A 21711-nucleotide genomic window follows, 5' to 3' on the forward strand; every position below is an offset into this window, starting at 1 on the left:
TGTCTAGGTGCAGATTCAAATTGTTGTCTATAAAGTATGACTGGAGCTTGCATCTTGGAAGACATATCCAAGACAGCTGGTTCAGCAATTTAAAATAAGCAAGTCTGAAATGTGATCAGATCATTGAGCAATGTCAATTATTCAATGTATCTCAATAATTTCCTTCAGTGTTAGAAGGCAAACAAGAGTTTATATCTCTTAAATGACTGGAATGAGTTAATATTGGTTACTTGGTTACTTGCTAGTTACTCATCATACAGATATCTGTGAACAGGGGGAGATGGCAGGAGAAGAATTCAAGAATTTCCTTTCAACAGTCAATACATGACTATTGACTACACAACATTTCATAAGAAAGAAATTTACAATTGAAGAAAACCTTTGGTATCAATATTTTAATGTGCGAATTGAATCTCGAAAGCAAAATGACAGAATTGATATTTCAGAATGAATACGCCCATCCCTAGTCTGTGGCCCGACAACCGGCAAGACTGGTTGATATCGAAAAGAACTAGCTTCCAGCTCACAAGAGACAGTAAGGTAAGGTAAGTACTTCAACTATTCATTTTTGTTTTGTCCTCATATTACACAAATTAAAACACAATAGGTCATGATGAGACAAAATCATGAGACAACATTTTATCTCAGATAATTTGAATAGACTATGTTGTACTTTGTGAGAAAATATATCATACCGTAAGTAAACTTGGGAGTTGAAATATATGAGTACTGGTATGGAGTCAAATATCTACATTTATGCAAAGCATTGCAATACAAAAAAAGACAAAACATTTATAGGACAGCAAATTTATTTTGACACTAACAGTGACGTGGAAGTAAAAGTTACAAAACCTGGCAAAGCGTGGAAAACCAATGACTATAATATTCACATAATTGTTAAGTTCTAATATCACTCATGGTCTTTTTCCAAATACGAGCCACATTGATAGACAATTTAATCAATTAGCTAAATAGCTGTATCTAAAGATAATTTGCACACAGCAGTAGTTACATACATCTCTTAAATCATTCGTATTTCCCTTCTGCACCTTCAAACAACAATTATTGATTATTCCCAGTGATTGGTTTACGTAGCACACAGACATGCATCGCCATCAGTGACGGACATCATGGCGAGCTGCCTCTTCCTCATCCTCGATTTCATCCTCCTCGTACTCTCCCATCTCGTCTGCGGTGGCGTCCTGGTACTGCTGGTACTCCGACACCAGGTCGTTCATGTTGCTCTCGGCCTCGGTGAACTCCATCTCGTCCATGCCCTCTCCGGTGTACCAGTGGAGGAAGGCCTTGCGGCGGAACATGGCGGTGAACTGCTCCGAGATCCTCCTGAACAGCTCCTGGATGGCCGTGCTGTTGCCGATGAAGGTGGCGGACATCTTCAGGCCGCGTGGCGGGATGTCGCACACGGCCGTCTTAACGTTGTTGGGGATCCACTCCACGAAGTAGCTGCTGTTCTTGTTCTGGACGCTCAGCATCTGCTCGTCCACCTCCTTCATGGACATGCGGCCGCGGAAGATGGCCGCCACGGTGAGGTAGCGGCCGTGGCGCGGGTCGCAGGCGGCCATCATGTTCTTGGCGTCGAACATCTGCTGCGTGAGCTCCGGCACGGAGAGGGCTCGGTACTGCTGGCTCCCTCGGCTGGTGAGCGGGGCGAAGCCCGGCATGAAGAAGTGCAGCCGGGGGAAGGGCACCATGTTGACGGCCAGCTTGCGGAGGTCTGCGTTGAGCTGGCCCGGGAAGCGCAGGCAGGTGGTTACCCCGCTCATGGTGGCCGAGACCAGGTGGTTCAGGTCGCCGTAGGTGGGCGTTGTCAGTTTGAGCGTGCGGAAGCAGATGTCGTACAGTGCCTCGTTGTCGATGCTGAAGGTCTCGTCCGTGTTCTCCACCAGCTGGTGAACGGAGAGCGTGGCGTTGTAGGGCTCCACCACGGTGTCCGACACCTTGGGGGAAGGCATGACGCTGAAGGTGTTCATGATGCGGTCGGGGTACTCCTCGCGGATCTTGCTGATGAGCAGCGTGCCCATGCCCGAGCCTGTACCGCCGCCCAGAGAGTGTGTGAGCTGGAAGCCCTGGAGGCAGTCGCAGTTCTCTGACTCCTTCCTCACCACGTCCAGTACCGAGTCCACCAGCTCAGCTCCCTCTGTGTAGTGGCCCTTGGCCCAGTTGTTTCCAGCTCCACTCTGACCTGGAGGGTGGATGGGTGGGGTGTAACAGTATAAACATGCCATTTATGCAAAGACTAATTCATGAATTAGAATGGAGAAACAAACACAGAGCTAAGATAATTTGTATAACTTTCTAGAATTATAGGCAACGTGCTTTGCCGTAAATGTATTGCATTTGATGTTTATATTTGTCTATTTTAATGTTAATGTACTGTATATATTCATATGGTATTCGCCAATAAAAGGCAGTTGCTCCTTCAGCTCGCCATTGTGGAGCAGTATGGCCAGAGAAGTAGTGAGGCAGCTGGTGGTGGATTGTATTGGCTTTGGCTGTACTCTCAGCTCAGATCAGCACTGCAGTATAGTATCCCCCGGAAGACTACATTTTGCTGAGTCACACACCTAGAGCTGTGTCAGCGTGACACAGCTGTGCATAGAAAATGCATCACATACAACTGGCACATTGCTGAGGGGCTGCAGAAGCTTTACATGGGTGAATCTGAATATACAGTACATTACTGTCGGGGAAAAAATAAATAAAAAGCTGCTGGCTGCTGGCTTTAACCCATTCAGGCCTGACGTCGAAATTAAAAAAAAAAAGTTTTCTAAATCATGACAATTTTCGGAAAGATTTGAGGCACATTTTAACGATTTTTCAAAAATAGCAGACCTACAAGTTCATAGCACGCCACTCGGTGGCGCGCTATGAGCTTGTAGATCTGCTATTTTTCAATAGCTAAATTATAACAATGTTTAAAACACCAAAAGGGGTTCCCGCCCAAAATGGGTTAATGGTTAATGTGGTTAAACGCTAACGTGACATGGATGCGTTCCAGGTCTCAATGGATTAACAGAATATGACATCTATGCTGACACGCACACAAACCGTGCAGCCGAGCTGCCTGAGGATGAGCAGCGTCAGCAACACTCACCGAAGACAAAGTTGTCGGGCCTGAAGAGCTGTCCGAAGGGGCCGGAGCGGACCGAATCCATGGTGCCTGGCTCCAGGTCCACCAGGATGGCGCGAGGGACAAACTTATTACCTTTGTCAGGAAAGAGAAGAGAGGAGAGGAGAGATATAATTAAGTTAATGGCTGGTTGATAGAGAAAGGAAAGGAATGATGCAATCGTTGCAGTATAGGGGCAAGGGCGGAGAGAATGATCCATGTACAAAAGTGACCGTTAGATTAAATAGCGTTTTAATAAAGAGAGTGATAACAATTATGTCATTAATCTTACGTGGAAACTTCATTTTGTCTTTAAGCGATGCAGGGAGCTTTTTCCGTCACACACCTGCATCACCCTCCTCCTCCTCCTCCTCCTCCACACACCTTGGCATCCCCCACCCCCCTCCCTCCATCTGTGACCCGGTGTCTTGCATGCAGACTGCAGCAGCATGTTGCATACCAAACTGCTAATTTTAGACGAGTGGGCTGCATAAGCGCTGAGTTCTGTGAAAATCCATTCAAGGCGTGATGTCCCCACAGACCTGGCTGCCCCCCTTTTTTTCACTCATCATCTGTCTTGGCTCTCTTAAGGAGTGCTTGCCCATGCACGTACAGATCTGTCAGTCATCTCATCTCACTGAATATTTTAGGGGGAATTTATTAGTGGTATATGAAATCAATTCACGTTGAGACAGTAGTGCCCCCACAGTTAACATTGATGCCAGGCCAGCTCGCGAAACGGAAACAATCAATACGGGCTACCGCTGATCATTGGAAATAGGATAGGCCTATAGGCAGGCGTTGTAGTGAATGTCCTGTCTGTGTAAGGCCTATATGCAGCTTTCCTGTTTAGGCCTCTATGCACTGGTCTGGTTTCCAGCCTGATTCCCTATAGGTTCTGTGATTTGTTTTGTCACTCTCGTGACAAAACAAATCACGGAACGCAGAGAATCAAGCTGGAAACCAGGCTGACTATGCACTGCCAAAGCAGCTAGTGGCCACATGACTCTGGCTGCTCAATATAGCAGTGCCAGTGACGACGAGGGACACTAGATGCATTTGCAATGACCTTCAAAATGCCTGGCTAATAAAGCCGGTCGCATGTGTGCAGTGAGTGAGTTCAGCACTGTGCGTTCTCCGCTCTGGGTCAGCTAAACAGAGACTGCAGAGTGCAGATATATACCTGTGTGCCTCAGAGAGAAAGGGAGAGGGGGGGGGGGGGGGGGGACTGCATTTAGCAGGTTCTGGTGTCCTCATTTTATCCCTGTGCTGTTAGCTGAACCTACTTTTACCACCAAATTAGGTCTTCGGCTTGCATATATAGCTGCTGGGCTATTAACAAAAGCAGAAAAACGCTTGCTGAATCGGAAATGCATGGTTCAAAAGAAAAACGTAATGTGTTTATAAGGAAGGCTATACAGCTTGTGAATTTGTAGATTTACCTGATGCCTCATTGTAGTACACATTTATCCTCTCCAGCTGCAGGTCACTGTCACCTTGGTAACTGCCAGTGGGATCAATTCCGTGTTCATCACTTATCACCTCCCAGAACTAAAATGAAACAGATAGTAAAGAATAGGCCTATAAGTAGACATAATAGATAATACTAAAGTCAGTGTTCATCAGACAGATATATATACACACACATCAGATTTAATGTAAGTGGCCAAACATTATAACCCATTCCTGTGGGTTGTCGTGTCGTGGCCATATTATTGCAGCTGCGCATCTCTTGACGCGCTAGTCGGGCAGCCTAGCTGCTGCCAGCCACTGCTGCAGCCTGCCGTTGTCATCCCCAGACGACCAGACCAGCCCACAGGACACGACCGCACCCACTCATCATAAACATAGTTATCAACATGATCTCAAAAGCTTTACATTATCTTCAAGATCCCGTAAGGTGATATAGAAGTTGTTTTAGTAGGCTAAGCTATTGACTAAATTGCATAAAACAATATGGCCATGCAGCCTTGCAGGTAAAGACCATAACAAAAGCGAGTATTAAATACTAAATGCCTTGTCATTATCATTTATTGTATTTCATTTTGTTAAAAAATAAAATAATTAAAAACAAAACAAAAAAACATAGCCTTTACCTTAGCGCCAATCTGATTTCCACACTGTCCAGCCTGGATATGAACAATCTCCCTCATGGTGCGATTTGAAGGCGAGCTGAAAGCCTAAATGTTGTCCCAATAAACTTCACCGGTGGTTTCCAGTCTTCCTTTCCTTCCTCTGCCGCTGTATCAACGAGCCTCACGATCAGAGCAACACTTGATGCTAACGTTACATTCCTGAGAGGCGAGGAGCCGGCCACGGAGATAAACGTGCTGCTGGCTGGATGACGTCACAGCAGCAGAGCACCCCGAATGTTCCCCTCAGCCAATGGCGTGCCACTGATTTGATGCAGTGGACCAGAGGATGGGAGGATGCTGCATCACCCACTGATGGAGCCGAGCCTGACACCCTGTCTGTCCCAGACAAAATACTGCCTGCTTTTCTGCCCGTGTACCCATTTTTTAAAAGGACACTCCTTAGTTTCCAAGCCCAGACTGTTACTGTTTTACTGCCAATATATACGTACTTACGTAGCCTATATTATGTATCGCAAAAACACTCATAGAAGAGAATATTTTAATATATAGCCAGGGTATGTTGTTGTACCTTTATGCATTACAGCAAACCAGGTTAGCTTCAAACAGTAGCCTATATTCAGTAGGCTATATTTGTTGATGAATTGAATACATACTGTAGCACCAATGGAAATAAGTCCCCAGGACCTTTTTGTGTTATCCTTTTAGCTTTAATATCCTACAGTAACACATGCTGTTTTACAATTCTGACTAATAAAGTATTCAATCAATCAATCAATCAAAGATATCAGTTTGTTACTTTTATGAATATTGTGTTCAGTAAACAGCTAATGCACAATGTTTGAGGATGCCTTTTATCAAAGGTATGCTTAGGCTACTTTTTTTAGTCATCATTCTTGTCCGTAAAGCAATACAGTAGAGTTGCTCTTGCTGTATGAAATGTGCAGTATAGTCACTTGGTTTTGATTTGATCAAAAAGTAACATGGTATTCTAACAATTGGTGGGGAAAACATTTAATATTTCAGGTCTTGATGTGATATGGTAACCGTATGACCCAAGCGTTGAAATGAATTGCATCATACAGGCTGGTTCACAGAACACAGCCGGAGGAAATGAAAGATACAAGGATACCCACAGTTGATCAATAAATAATGGATTTTATTTTAACAACATGTATGGCTTATGTACAAGTGCATTATTTGTGTTAAAGGAAAAAGAAACATAGTGTATAATGGTACAATCCATGTTTTGTTTTTGTTTTTACATTCATTCAAATCTCCCATTAGCAGAGATTCTATGCCATACTATAGAAGCTCTGAGGTGTTTACAGTGGGGAAGGTGGAGGACTGGAGACTATTCCTAGTCAAGTTTAGAACTGTTTACCAGTCCATGTTGCAATCTACGGCATGATACAGCTGGTCTCATCTGACAATCACAAGTAATTTAATTTCATGTGGTTGTTAATTCTTATCCATACCTAGTACTCTACTGTAATCTATCACATGTATTAGTCACTTCGTGCTCTATGCCATCATTGGTGACGTGCCTTGCCGTGGGTTGCTCTCAATTATGTTACCATTTTGCATCCTCGACCTATTTAAACTGAAGGCTTACTAGATGCAAGACAGCTACACCAATGGCTGCAGAGAGTGTGGCATCACGTCAAAACAAAAGCATCCAACTGAAATCTGATCAGACACCGGTTGAATTATGTCATTGTCTCTACACAGGAATTACATGGGCTTCAGCAATGCAAACATTATTTCTCTGACATACACACACACACAGACGGAGAGAGAGAGTAGCATTCAAGGACATGGGTAGTCAGACAAATGGGTAGCGATTAATCACTGCAGGCAATATATACTCGCCCAAATGTGGATGCTGGAGTTGTTAAGACCTGTTTAACGCATTGTAAACACCTTATCTCATGAAGTGAATTACTGTATGCGTTGGTCTATTACAAAGGTCAATTTGTATCCAGACTATGCCGTCTTGTCTTTTAAGGCAGACAATGTCTAAATGATCTGTCTTCACAGGATTACAGAACATTGTGCTTTGAGTATTGCAATGTTTTTCACTCACATCAAACATTCATTCGTATATTTCCATAGATGGCAATTGGCAATCCCATACATGTTTATAATTAGAGCCTTCCATGAGCTGCATGGAAGTGATGGATAAACGCCATTCACAGGAAAACCACCTAAAGCAGGTATATGCTTGACCACCAGGTATCAAAGCATATAGTGTAATATAGAACAGTGCATATGACTTGGAGATAAAGACGGAACAAAGTACCGGTAAGACTCTTGACAACCACACAAGTAGTACATGTAGACAGTGGGATCAACTGTGAACATCCGATGATGTCCTCGAGCACTGAATGATACTGCATTTCTCTTTAGATGAGTGCTATTCCCTGGATGAATAAGAGTCACTGTCGGGCGGAAACCCTGTATCTTCAAAATTCCAACTGAAGTCTTTCTGTAAATGAATGCCCTACTTCGTTATATACGACAGTGTCGCGCAAACAAGGTGACAATATCCGGTCGACAAGCTCACAACGCATAGCACTTATGAGCTTCAAGTAGATTGGCCTTTTTCTTTGCTTTTATGTTCGAAAGTGATTAAGTCTGTCTGTGGGTTTTTTAAATAATTAACCAATAAAAGTATTAAAATGAGCGACTAAATAATAACGCTGCTGAATCCATTGGAACACATGTTCTTTTTCTCCATTTCCTTAAAAGCAGGCCTATACAGTTTTGGACATACAAGGTTTTTTGCCCCACAGCGACAATATCTAACAATACAACACACTGTGAGCATGAGCTCTGTCACATTTGAAATGACAAGACATCATTCATTTGGCTCTAAATTTCTACAGTACGATAGTTTTGTATTATTATTGTTATGAAAATTGCTGTAAACAGTGGCCTATCTGTAATCATAGTTCTTCCTCTGGATAAAGGAAAGGATATATATTACAATTACCTCCATTGCATCAAGTATGTAGCTACCATTGTCAAGTTAGTCACAGATCTTAGTCAAGTATAATGCTGTCCACAATTGGACATGGGCTTTGGAAGAAAAAGCTCCTCATGTATATATATACACGCACATCTTTTATATACTTATCAGAGACAATTTCCTTGAGCAAAAGTCCACGTTAATTTAATCATGTTAATATGTTAAGGTGTAAGATGAGCAATAAAAGGAAGGATTGGACCTACATTTTCCACAAATGTATAAAACTATTGCAGCTATTGAACATATTCACACAGCGGTCATTTTGCTCAGACGTCATACTCGGGGAGGTTGGGAACCACCACAGAGGATGACGTAAGATAAAAATGTCCGCCGTGTGAATATTGTTAACAGCAAGGTAAACTTAGTTTTATGTGTAGATATGAATCATGGTATACAAAAAAAGAAGAAAAAAGAATGTTCACTTTAAATTGTGATTTGAAAAACACAATGGAGACTGGCAATGTTTATATTGTTTGTGATGAAATGAAACATTCTGTCACCCATTTCAAAAATAGCTCGTGTCTTTTTAGGATAGTTACCATTCTGAACATCAGCTTGTTATATTGACAAGTTCACAAGATTTCTTTTCATGCTTTGTCTGCATTGCAAAGCATAAGGTGCCACGTTAACATTCACACAAACATTGTACGAATGTCTTATACCTTTATACAATAAGGGCACACCATGGAGGATTATGCTTAAAAACTCAAGCACAACAACAAAGTATGCATTTACTTACAATATTGCATTTACAAAAAAACAATTGCATACCATAAATGTCATTGAAAGGAACATTTGGAAAAATAAAAGGCTGCTTCAGACCCACAAAATCTGGATCCGTCGCGTTCTCGCTAACACCATTCATGTACTCAGTCACATGTTAACAAATGCAACTCTACCAACTCATTTACAAACCATACTTTTAAAATGTTACTTTTTGTTATCAATTTTCTGTCTTCTTCAAAAGACCAAATTGGTTTTTTTTAACTTTAGAATACGCCCAATGTACTAATTGTACACATTTTGTATAGGACTACGTTCTTGGGACTGAACTATTATCGGTTTAAGCCTACTAATACTGTCTTGTAAAATATTTTGATGTCATTAAGATAACATTTCATTTGGGCCAAACAGTTTTGGTTTCATGTACTGTATACATACAAAAAAGTGCTCCAATTCTTTAACTCATCAAAGACAAAACATTTCCCTTCATCAAGGTAAGGTGGTATTTGTACACAACTATGTTGAACGGAGCAAAAGTACAATTATTTTTTTGTTTCTTAGCATCATTGCATTTACCACCCACCTTGATGACATGACTCAGTGAACATGGGGTACTTTTCTTTTCTTTTTAAACTCTTAAAAATGACAAGACAGTGAACCTTGCTGATTTACATGAAGGTATTTCATAGGCTGGTGGATGTCTGATGACATTCAGCAGAGCAGAATTGACTTTCATACTGTCACAGACCAACCTCTGGCACTCTCCCACTTGCATCATCCTGTTCATTGGCTAATCGCAGTACAATGACTACTGAGAAACAAGCACCACTGTAAAACATGTTCCTCCGAATGGCGGCAGTCTTCATTAAGTGCCTGTGGCCCCAGCAGGATAGTCAGTGCCCTTATGGGCTTCATTCCTGACACAGGGTCATCTGTTCTCTTTTTAAGATTTGTTTGTCTTGCTGGATCATGACGACGTCACTCCGTTGACAATGTTGATTTCTGTGATGGCACAGTCTGTGATGGGAGGGACACCGGAGTCTATAGGCGAGGAGACGGTGCAGTTCACTATGGAGGTGGGAGGATCACAGTCTGTGGCGGCGCTCGGCGCAGAGTCTACGGCGAGCGAAGTGGCAGAGTCCAGAGAGGGCCGAGCAACGGCTGTGACAGTCAGAAGAGTGGAGTTGGCGTCCGGAGGGGACGCATGATGCACAGTGTCCGTGACGGGGAGAATGATCGGAGGCGGCATAGCTGAGCCAACAGCGTCTATGGCAGGGGACGCAGACCGATCAACAGAGGGGATCGGATCTGATTCGACGTGTGGTGGAGGAGGGGAAGAGGGTGGAGGAGGGGGAGAGGGTGGTGGTGGTAGGGGGGCAGGGGCAGCAGGGGAAACATCAATGGCACAGGGGGAGGTCGAGTCTAACTGCGGGGTTTGGACAGAGTCTACATCCGGGGCAGGAACGGGAGAGTCCCTCGGGGAGGGCGGCTCGTGGGGGATGGAGGGCACAGACATGGACTCATCTATTGATTCAGAGTCTATCTGGATGAGAACGTCAGGATCAGCACTGACGGTGGGGGAGGGGTCAGCAGGAACACCGCCATCTGACGACGGCGGAGGGGCAGCAATTGGAGCCGGAGAGGGAGTGGCAGGAGGGGTGGGAGGGTGATGGTCTTGCGCAGGCAGGGTAACAACAGGGTCCACCACGGCAGCAGGTGCAGCATCCGCACACGGTTGTGTGGTCATCTCCAACACCGGAGCGGTATTGATGATGTCATCGTCGGCCGGGGGAATGGGGGGTTCCAGGGGAATGGCGGATTCCGGGAGAACGGGGGATACCAGCACCGCGGACCTTGGCATGGGTTCCATGACAGGAGTGGCAGGGAGCGACGCCGAGGTAGGCAGAGATTCCACACAAGGGTCGTCCACCAGAGAGGTAGGCTGGGTTTCCATGGCAGGGCCGGAGGCGGCGGGCTCTTTTCCAGGCGATGGAGCAGCATCTCTCATCACGGGAAGGGGAAGGTCAGTGGACGGCTCCATGGAACCCATGAGCGGCGTGGTGGAGTCCTCGGCATCGGTCAGGAGCGGGTGCTTCGCGCACGGGGCCTTGTGTAGAGGAGTGGACAACAGCAGGTGTTCTTGACTGGCCAGTATGATGCAGCCTTTATCCAAGCTGGCGATGGTTATGGACGAGGGCGACACCGAGCGACCGTTGGGATCTTTGAGCTCGATCTTGGAGACGGTGTGGACCTCCAGCGACGCGGGGACGGATATGTCTATGACCGACGGAGCGGTCAGGTCCACCGCCGAGGAGGCCGTGGAGTCCATGGTGGCCACGGCGGTGGGCGGCACCCCCTCGTGGAGCGGCGTGTCGTTCACCTGCGTGTAGTCCTGCATGGAGCGGTTGCTCTCGGCCTGCGCCAGCAGGAGGAGCTGTTCGCCCGGCCTCCGGGTGACGAGCTGGGGCCGCCGCACGTAGCTCTCGCCGTCCAGGAGGGTCTCGGGGAGGGGCTGGTAGCGCGTCTCGGGCAGCAGCAGGATGCAGATGATGCAGATGAGGGTGCAGCAGGCGAAGATGACGTGATGGAGGAAGTAGCCCTTCTGGTTGTGGAGCTCCATGATGGGGGCCGTCAGCATGCCGAAGCCCGCACTGGCCAGGACAAGACCCAGACCACCGCCCCTATGGTAAGAAATATAGTGTTACAACCACTGACCACTGGCCAGGATCAGACCCAGACCACCGCCCCTATGGTAAGAAATATAGTGTTACAACTACTGGCCACTGGCCAGGACCAGACCCAGACCACCGCCCCTAAAGGTAGGACATATACTGTTACAACCACTGACCACTGGCCAGGACCTATGTTAAGTGGTCAGATGGGTGGGCCACATGCATTTTCAGAGCATGGCTATTTTAATCAATAATCAATCGATTGTGTTCCGCCTTGGATCAATGGAACTACGGTAGTATAGTGTAAGTTACTATTCATCTGTATCACAAAGAAAAAATAATTGTTCTGTGTTTTAAAGAAAACATACCATGACATTTTGTTTTGCATTAAAGGACCACTTCACCACTTTTCAACCCATGTTCATATAATAGGTCCTCACTAATAATCATGATAAAATACCACCATTCTTTTCTACTCAGTCTGTGTCTCATAGGAGGGCTGTGGGCAGTTCGGAAACCCGTCCACCAGTGACATCATCGTTAGGCAGATTTTTTTTAAACAAGATGTTTTTTTACAAAAAAATTTAGATTTGTATTATCGTGAGAACGATGGCTTCCTTTTTCGCATTGCAACTTTTCAAGACTAGAAAGCCTGCAATTTCTATTAGCTTTTCTATTAGATTCCCCATTGATGATGTCACTGGTGGACGGGTTTGTAAACTGCCCACAGCCCTCCTATGAGACACAGACACGATTATTAGTGAGGACCTATTATATGAAGATAGGTTGAAAAGTGGTGAAGTGGTCCTTTAATTATTTATTTATATTCACATTATAATTATCAATAAAACCGTTGGAAGTGTTCTGCCAGTTATTTTGGGGCCCACTTGCAGCATCCTGACTGGCCGACAGGTTGCTGCTGCTGCCTGTGCACACACTCATATTAGACATCAGTGCCATTTCATCCACACGGCAGCAGAGAGTGCTGCCGTACCACCACATTGAATGCAGTTCCATTCCTCTCCTGTCATCGCTGATGTTGACCACTAGAGACAGAGCCCCTTGCAGTGCAGCACCTTACATAACTGAGCATCACCAGCAACATCCAATGCTGTGTCATATAATGTCCAGAGGGGGGGAGGGGGCTTATTTCATCATACAAGGTGCGGATGTACAATTACGCAATAACACTGAAGCCATATGGGGGATGCTGCGGGGCTTTCCATGAGGTCGGTGAGCTCACAGCACACCCCCGAGCAGGAGTGGGTGGGTTGGTATAGCTAATGCATCTGCAAGGACATGCATATTATACAGTACATAATGTACGTGGAAATAGATATGATATATGCATACATACGGTAGTACACACAGCACATACATACAATAGACAGACAGACAAGACGGATGTAATTTAGATTAGTGTTTAGATAACTCACAGTGTGCGGTTACAGGTTTATGTAGCCTACAGCCGGTTTCACCCTACCTGTCGGTAAATGAAACCTAAAAACCGGTCTATTGACTGAATGACCTCAATAAACTCCCAGCAATAAAAAAGCTAAAGTTGTCATACTTATTTCTAGGGTTATAAATGTATGATGATTTATGTTCCCATTTCAGCAGTGTGGACAGGAAACCAGTTCCCTAAAACAGTGGTTCCCATTTGAAAAGATACGCCAGGGACCCCCCCCCAATAAGAGAAGAGTTTTACGGCTCTAGCAGTGATTTTCAACCATTTTCATTTCAAGGATCCCCAGTTTGACATGCATTTAGGACCCCCATTTAATGGCATTTCTATCTCTGGGACCCCCAATTTATATTGTACAATCAATGTTAATTTAACTCTGATAGTGTACAACATTCGTACACTCAAGAGTTACAGACCCATAAGGGTCCATTTGGTTCCAAACTATCATTTAGCTGGGGAACCACTGCGCTAAAACTCGTGCAACTGCTGCTGCAATGTTTTGAGGGGGAAAAAAAAAGACATGATGATATGAATTCTAAGACCCCCGCCCCCCTTTCAGAGCCTCCTTGGTTGGTTCAGTCCTAGTGTTTGGGTGGGCTCACCTGATGACGGTAGGGGTGATCTCTGCACAGAAGAAGATGCTCAGATTGCTGACCGCGTGGGAGGAAAACATGCCAATGATGGAGAAGGCAATGGAGAAGTTCCTATTCAGCGTATCTGAGCGCTCTGCAGACCACACACACACACACACACACACACACACACACACACACACACACACACACACACACACACACACACACACACACACACACACACACACACACACACACACACACACACACACACACACACACACACACACACACACACACACACACACACACACACACACACACACACACACACACACACACACACACACAGTAGTGATTGTATGCACACTGTAGTGATTGTAAAGTGAAGACCTAGGCCTGCCTCATGGAATGTAAAATCACAGCAGTGTAATATAATGTATGCTTTATGCCTGATTTATACATGGTTGCTAAAATAGCTGATCTACAAAGCACGTCTCCACGCGACGCGCTGTGTGCTTGTAGATCTGGCTTTAGTGAGTTAACACTTTTTAAAAGCACAACGTGCTTCCAACTTATACCGCAGATGTTGAATTGTTGGTACAGAGGAAGTGCAGTTTTGTTGAATTTTGGTTTGAATTTTTGTTGAATTTGTTGCCTTTTTATTGATTGCAAAAATGGGAAATGACAGAAAATGCCTCCATTAAGCCAAAATCATCACATATAAAATATAACTTCATTTTTCATTTATGTTTCGCAATGAGGTTCACGTCATCACTCCCAACACCCACCTCCTCCCCACTGAAGAAATGCCCCGGCCAACCAGTAGGGGTCACTAGTACAGCAACAAGGACACCTGCTGCAGAGGCACTGATGCCATGACTGGGTGGGAGGGTTTTGTACCTCTATTCCTCACTTTATAAACCACCTGCTGCAGAGGCACTGATGCCATGACTGGGTGGGAGGGTTTTGTACCTCTATTCCTCACTTTATAAACCACCTGCTGCAGAGGCACTGATGCCATGACTGGGTGGGAGGGTTTTGTAGCTCTATTCCTCACTTTATAAACCACTGATGCCATGACTGGGTGGGAGGGTTTTGTAGCTCTATTCCTCACTTTATAAACCACTGATGCCATGACTGGGTGGGAGGGTTTTGTAGCTCTATTCCTCACTTTATAGACCACTTAAACCAGTGGTTTTCAACCCTTTTCATATCAAGGTCCATTATTTATTTGGCATTTGAGCCACGGACCACCATTTGATGACATTTGGCTTTGAATATTTAGTTTGAAGGTTTTTCCCATGCTGTATTGATGTGGTACCATTAGGAGAGATAGCAGGCAAACGTTGATCGAAATAGCAATTGTTCCAACTTCTACATTCTCTAATTTTGTAGACTTCTTGTAAATTAAGTAATGCAGATGTTTAATAATTTAACTCTTGAGAGCATCCATTTGGTTTCATTTTACACACTCAAGAGTTAAAGATCTATAAGGGTCCATTTGGTTACCAACTCTCCATCATTTACCTTTGAACCACTTGGAACCCCCTCAAGGACCACTGGTTGAAAACCTCTGACTTAAACCCTATAATAGACTGAAGTCGCCCAGGAGTCTATACTAGCCCCCCTACTTTTCCCCCCCTCTACACTATATATGGTCACTGAAAATAGCCAGCTCACAATCCACACATATCTTATAGATTGGCTACTTTCACTGAATATTCAGGTGGCCAGAATAGGGATGCTATGATTAATGATTTATGATAATGACCATCTGAGGTACTTACTATTTTAACTCCCTGCTGTGGATGCATATTTTACCAGTTTAGTGGAAGGGGATTTTTGAGATTTTACAAGGGATGACACCTGAAAACCCTTAAATTAAACCAATGGATGGAGGCCATTGGCGGGACCATTTTCAAATTCTGACGGCAAAAGTTTCATCTATCAAAGTGGTCAAATCAAAGCTACATTGTTGTTTCCCCCGCAAAGGCTTTCCTCCAATCCGACCGTCTAATTCTGAAGGATCATTTAGACTGAAACAAGGCTTAGATTCCCATGGACGTGAATGAGACACGTTTAAGTTGTCCCAAACAGGATCACAGGAGGCTGCTTCTGTGACCAGCTGTAATCTCTAATCCCCCGTAGGACCACAGGATGGCTCATTCTGCGGCCCGGTGGAGGGATTACGTGGGAGTGAATGGAGAGATTGATGAACTGATTGGAGCAGAATGGCGAGGGTCAAATGAAAACAGATGCCTAACAGAGGGCTCCGTTCTCCTCAGGACACAAAGGCCAGGAAATGAGTGAAGAGTGGGACTTTAATTACACCTGAGACACCATCAGGACAGAGTGTTTCTCTCTCTCTACACAGACACAATCCTCAGTATCAGTTTAACTCAGAGAGTGTCCAATTGGAACCAAACGGACCCATTTGTACACTCTCAGAGTTCAATTAAAAGTAGAGATGTTTGTGTAGTCCTGATGGATACAGAGGGTAGATACTTTTTTCTTTCTTTTTTGACATTTTTGAAGTGTTTCAGGGTCCTTGGCACAAAATAGTTTGAGAACTACTGATTTAGTAGCCCCATATGTGCCCTCTCCCTACGCTCATTCTGTAGCTCCGAGATGAGGTCAACGCTTCCTACCCTTTTCTGCACAATGAATCCAACAAGTGAAGGGCCAAAAAAGTTTTACACCAATTCAAACTTAGCATCGGCCAAGAAAATCCAAGTTTAAACGGTTACACGAGCGTTTACAGCGGTTGTTTAGTCAGCCGCTTCCATGTTTATCAAGGAAGTCGTGCATGTGCACGTGCATGTCGAGTGAACTGAAGTCAGTTGGAAATCTAATTCCCCATTCGACCAGGGGAGGCGCCGGGGAGGCGCAAAAGCTTTTCAACTTCCTTGAAAAACATGCTAAACAACCGATTTAAACGCTCGTTTAACTGTTTAAACTTGGATTTTCTTGGCCGACACCAAGTTTGAATTAGTGTAAAACTTTTTTGGCCCTTCACTTTTTGGATTCATTGTGCAGAAAATGGTAAGAAGCATTCCTTGTGGAAACATGCGCCATTTCTCAACCGCGGTGGGAGGGGCCCAGGGTGTGACCTCATCTCGGATCTACAGAATGAGCGTAGTGCTGAGGGAACATACTGGGGCTACTGATTTAGAAGGTATTTGTGGAATCGGCCTCAGGTCACTCTTAACGTGTGAATAGCTCATACCACATGACTCACACTAAAAGATAATCGGGGTGAATTTGGGTCGGAAACAGCCCTCCTGAGTATCGGGCATTCTGGTAATCTTAACAGAATCCTGTAGTGTGTGTGTGTGTGTGATGCCGCATTGTTCTTGTAGTGTGCGCATGTTTAAGATTATCTGATAAGAGAATCTTATAAGATTATCTTGTAGTGAGTGATGCTACCAGATTTCAAAATAATTTAAGATTATTAAAAAAAAATCCTACCAGTTTAAATCTCCTTTTGGTTTGTGTGGTGTTCCAATTCCTTTACGGTTTACTCTTTTGTATATGTTTGGTTGTATGTCTTTTGTCTTTATGTGTCCTACGTTTCCATCCGAAGCACTGCCATGACAGCTGTATTTCCCTGGTAGGAAATGTTTATCTATAAATGTTACAGGAGATACAGTACATTGGGCAATAGAGTTTGAATCCTTCCCAAACTCAATGAAGCTCATTTGATTTAACACAGTGATCTCAACCTGTGGGTCAGGCCCGCCAGGGGGAGTCCCCTCCCCACATGATTATTATTATTTGTATTCTTTTTTTTGGGGGGGTCCCCAGATGACAGTAAAGTGTCTTTTAAGACTTTTAAGACCACTACATGAGACACAAAATAATAAGTATTGACCAAATTGTCAAATGATATAAGAAAGAGGCAAAACTTCGAGCCAAACCAAATGTAATGCCTCAACTACTTTAAGTGTATATCCTGAGCCTCAACTACTTTAAGTGTATATCCTGAGCCTCAACTACTTTAAGTGTATATCCTGAGCCTCAACTACTTTAAGTGTATATCCTGAGCCTCAACTACTTTAAGTGTATAGCCTGAGCCTCAACTACTTTAAGTGTATATCCTGAGCCTCAACTACTTTAAGTGTATATCCTGAGCCTCAACTACTTTAAGTGTATATCCTGAGCCTCAACTACTTTAAGTGTATATCCTGAGCCTCAACTACTTTAAGTGTATATCCTGAGCCTCAACTACTTTAAGTGTATAGCCTGAGCCTCAACTACTTTAAGTGTATATCCTGAGCCTCAACTACTTTAAGTGTATATCCTGAGCCTCAACTACTTTAAGTGTATATCCTGAGCCTCAACTACTTTAAGTGTATATCCTGAGCCTCAACTACTTTAAGTGTATAGCCTGAGCCTCAACTACTTTAAGTGTATAGCCTGAGCCTCAACTACTTTAAGTGTATATCCTGAGCCTCAACTACTTTAAGTGTATAGCCTGAGCCTCAACTACTTTAAGTGTATATCCTGAGCCTCAACTACTTTAAGTGTATAGCCTGAGCCTCAACTACTTTAAGTGTATATCCTGAGCCTCAACTACTTTAAGTGTATATCCTGAGCCTCAACTACTTTAAGTGTATATCCTGAGCCTCAACTACTTTAAGTGTATAGCCTGAGCCTCAACTGTATAGCCTGAGCCTCAACTACTTTAAGTGTATATCCTGAGCCTCAACTACTTTAAGTGTATAGCCTGAGCCTCAACTGTATAGCCTGAGCCTCAACTACTTTAAGTGTATAGCCTGAGCCTCAACTACTTCAAGTGTATAGCCTGAGCCTCAACTACTTTAAGTGTATAGCCTGAGCCTCAACTACTTTAAGTGCTTGTCAGTTGTCAAGGGGTCCCCAGTTAAAAAACACATGATTATTTGGGGAGGTCGCGGCCTGAAAAGGTTGAGAACCATTGATCTAACTGACACTATGGCTTGGACTGACTCGACTGAGCCATCCATCCATCCATCGAGCTAAGAACTGAATAGAATACACACAAAGAGAGGGTCCTACCTATATTCAGGTGAGCGCTGTATTTCCCCAGCACTGTGGATGAAATAAAATGCATTAGTAATCATAGTCACCTAGGAAGGAAACAATATATAATACCACCAAAGTGTCACAACAGAAGCTGGACCAATAGGTTAAAAAAAAACAGAAGGAGCGGGGTGCATACTTAGTTTAGACTAGTCATTGGTTAGACATGGGTTAAGGTTAGGTTTAGGTGTGCTGCCCCGTGGGAGGTTAGGTTTAGGGTGAGGGTTTGAGATAGGTTGTAGTTGTAGGACTAATGACTGGTCTAACCAATGACTAGTCTAAACCAAAAACTGTCTAAACTAAGTAATGCACCCGAAGGAGCGAGTGCATTCTCCGGCAGGGGCAATCAGACACTCCCCACTGCCCCTCCCCACTGCTGGGGGGAGGGGCGGCACCTGCCGGGGAAGGTGGGGGAATTATGGCACAGAACTGCCGCTCCGTTCAGCGGCAGTGCCGGTCCATTCGGCGGCCGCCGGTCCAGCAGACGCAGCATCTACCGGAAACAGCCGCGGCACTGCCGGGGGGAGGGGCGGCACCTGCCGGGGAAGGTCGGGGGGATTATTACACTCCACTGCCGGTTAAAAATCAGCCGTGGCTACCCTGTGAGGTTAGGGTGTCAAGACTGATGCCGTCGAGAAACACTGCCGCGGGTGCCGGAAAATGCACTCGCTCTCCCTCCAAAAAACATGAAAAGACCACACACACACGCAGCAAAAACCTTTTCAACATGGTGAAGCAAACCACTTCAAAGAGAACATAAAAACACACAAGCGTAACCTTCATGTGTAAACTCTTGTTAAACATTAAGAGTGACTTCATTGAGTGAATGGAATGGCTTGTAGTGTACCATTCTGGCGATCTTGAATTGCCTTCCTACACATTGACAGCAAGGCAGCGTGTAATCACATAATTACGTAAAAGCCTTCAAAAGCTGCCGTTGTACAACAACTTTAAAAAGGCACAGCCATTCTCTGACCCTTGTTTCATAGCGATCAACAATGGGTTTTCTTAAGCACTCTGTGTCTATTTAACTGTGGACGTGTACGTGTACAGAGGAGGTTCCATTTGGCTCCATTTGTGGGTCCATTTGATTCCATTTACACGCTCCGTTTATCAAATGACATGCTCAGAGTTGAATATACACTCTGGACTTTACAGTGTAATGTTGGCATATTGTAGGTTCAAGTCAGTGGAAGGAATGAATGTGGGTGTTTGGAGAGCGCTCTGTGGGAGAAGACATTGGACTCAAACGCGGGTGAAGACACTTCTCTAATCTAAAGACTGATATGAGGGTCACATAATATAACGTGCTCATTCATGCCCCTGCCTGGAGGTCAAATCTGCCCCTCGGTATTATAGAACACAAGAAGCTTGTTTGTGTTTGCACGTGTTGCGTAGGCCTTGTCACAACTGTTACATAATCGCCTGATCCCAGTTCCTTGAGCTAATCGCAATTATTTTTGCTTAATCGTTCGAATGGTTTTCCTTTCATCTGTGTAAAAAAAAAAAAACAGCTGGATGAAAGTAACATAAATTGTGTCATGTTTGAATTCATCCGTCTAAAAACAGAACACATGAATAGAAATGTTTCCATGTCGTTGTGCACGCTCCGAGCGTCCCCATATTTGGCGTTTTACAACAAAGATTTGGAATGTTGCAGAATGGCTAAAGAAATATATATAATTTTGGGAGAAAAAAATATAATAATAATTAAAATAAATATATATATATATATATATATATCGTGACAAGCGATTCCACTCACAATTAGAGTTGGGACCCAGAACTGGTTCTTTTACAGACCCGGTTCCGGGATTGAAGAACCGGAACGGGTTCCATCGTATTTGGAACGTCTGCTATACAATTACTATACCAGTGGTTCTCAAACGTTTTCATTTCACTCTGAGAGTGACCCTTACGGGTTCATTTGGACACTTTTGGGGTCCTTGACATGAAATATTGAGAAGAATTTTATTTATTTCGACGTCAGCCGTCAACACATTCTGTACATAGGACGTCTGGAAACGTCATAGGGACTCGAACCGAGGGGTACATACGACGTCCTCAGACGTCCTAGCGCATCCTCAATGATACGGGGCGAGATAAGAATATTCTGAATTTTTTCCTTTTTTTTTTATTTGTCAGTTCGCCTTTCGGCTACCGTATGCTACGCTCTGAGCCCCTGTTAGCTTAACGTTGATTTAGCCGTTAGCGCGGCAGAAAGAATGACTCGTCTCTCCTAATCCAGGGCGCTCTCCGTGGTGTTGAACGGATCGATATACTGGCGCTTCATTTCTGCTCCTCATCCGTCTCTCGCGCAAAATATGAATGCTTTTTGGATTATATATCGTATAAACTAAAACGATTGCATTGTAAGCTAGCAATGTAAAGCACACTTATTTAGCGGATTGTTGCCGGGTCGTGGGTTTCAGAGTAAAAGCAGCCATATCTTTCCGGCACCCCAGAGCTCCTATTTTGAAGGAATCCCGGCAACCGTTGTGTTAAGAGGGAATGGTGAAACTCCTAGAGGTTCCCCACCCTAGTACTCACAGTTGAGGAGGCCCAGCTGCAGCAGGGAGGCCAGCGCCGTGATGATCATGAACATGAGCAGACCGCCCCGCCGGCCCATCAGGCCCACCGCCGGGCACAGCGCCAGCAGGGACGCCACGGCGATGCCCGCCATGGTGTAGTAGTCTGCGTAGAAGTTGTGGAACATGGTGTTGGTGCCCGGGGCCTCCAGGTCGTCCATCATGCTGCGCGAAGCAGTGGTGGATCCCATAGCCCGTCAGCCTGCACGCACACACACACGCGCGCACACACACACGGAATAAAGCAGAAATAAAATCTCATGAAGATGTCTAGGCATTCTAAACATAATCTAAATCTATGTTGCTGCTGTTCCACATACAGCCAACCAGTGGAAGAAATCACAGATTGAGGCTTTAACCTTTATTACAT

The 21711-nt window shown here is 44.5% G+C and overlaps 2 protein-coding genes across 2 annotated transcripts in view; both read right to left on the bottom strand.

The window, feature by feature from the left end:
* Nucleotides 1-380: 380 nt before the first annotated feature.
* Nucleotides 381-5387, bottom strand: LOC306912503 (tubulin beta-2A chain). The gene is made up of 4 exons (XM_079488775.1): nt 5227-5387; nt 4573-4681; nt 3116-3226; nt 381-2203 (listed from the first exon to the last, which is right to left on the bottom strand). The coding sequence occupies exons 1-4, from the start codon at nt 5281-5283 to the stop codon at nt 1116-1118; spliced, it is 1365 nt and encodes a 454-aa protein (XP_079344901.1). The 5' UTR covers nt 5284-5387; the 3' UTR covers nt 381-1115.
* A 3319-nt stretch (nt 5388-8706) lies between these two features.
* Nucleotides 8707-21711, bottom strand: part of LOC306912358 (solute carrier family 22 member 23-like) — a 59990-nt gene continuing 46985 nt past the window's right edge. Inside the window, 5 exon segments of the mRNA XM_079488515.1 lie at nt 8707-11658; nt 13717-13840; nt 18730-18762; nt 21304-21512; nt 21514-21543. Of these exon segments, the coding sequence (XP_079344641.1) occupies nt 9945-11658; nt 13717-13840; nt 18730-18762; nt 21304-21512; nt 21514-21543 (2110 nt within the window). The 3' untranslated portion in view covers nt 8707-9944.

This window comes from Electrona antarctica (assembly GCF_951216825.1).
Source record: "Electrona antarctica genome assembly, chromosome: 19".
Lineage (NCBI taxonomy): Eukaryota > Metazoa > Chordata > Actinopteri > Myctophiformes > Myctophidae > Electrona > Electrona antarctica.

Excerpts from the sequence above, each read along its gene's own strand:
- LOC306912503 (XM_079488775.1), bottom strand. The coding sequence starts at position 5,283 with ATGAGGGAGATTGTTCATATCCAGGCTGGACAGTGTGGAAATCAGATT. Across the intron at positions 4,682-5,226 it reads GAAATCAGATTGGCGCTAAG|TTCTGGGAGGTGATAAGTGA; the intron begins GTAAAGGCTATG and ends GTTTCATTTTAG. Across the intron at positions 3,227-4,572 it reads GTACTACAATGAGGCATCAG|GTAATAAGTTTGTCCCTCGC; the intron begins GTAAATCTACAA and ends TTCCTGACAAAG.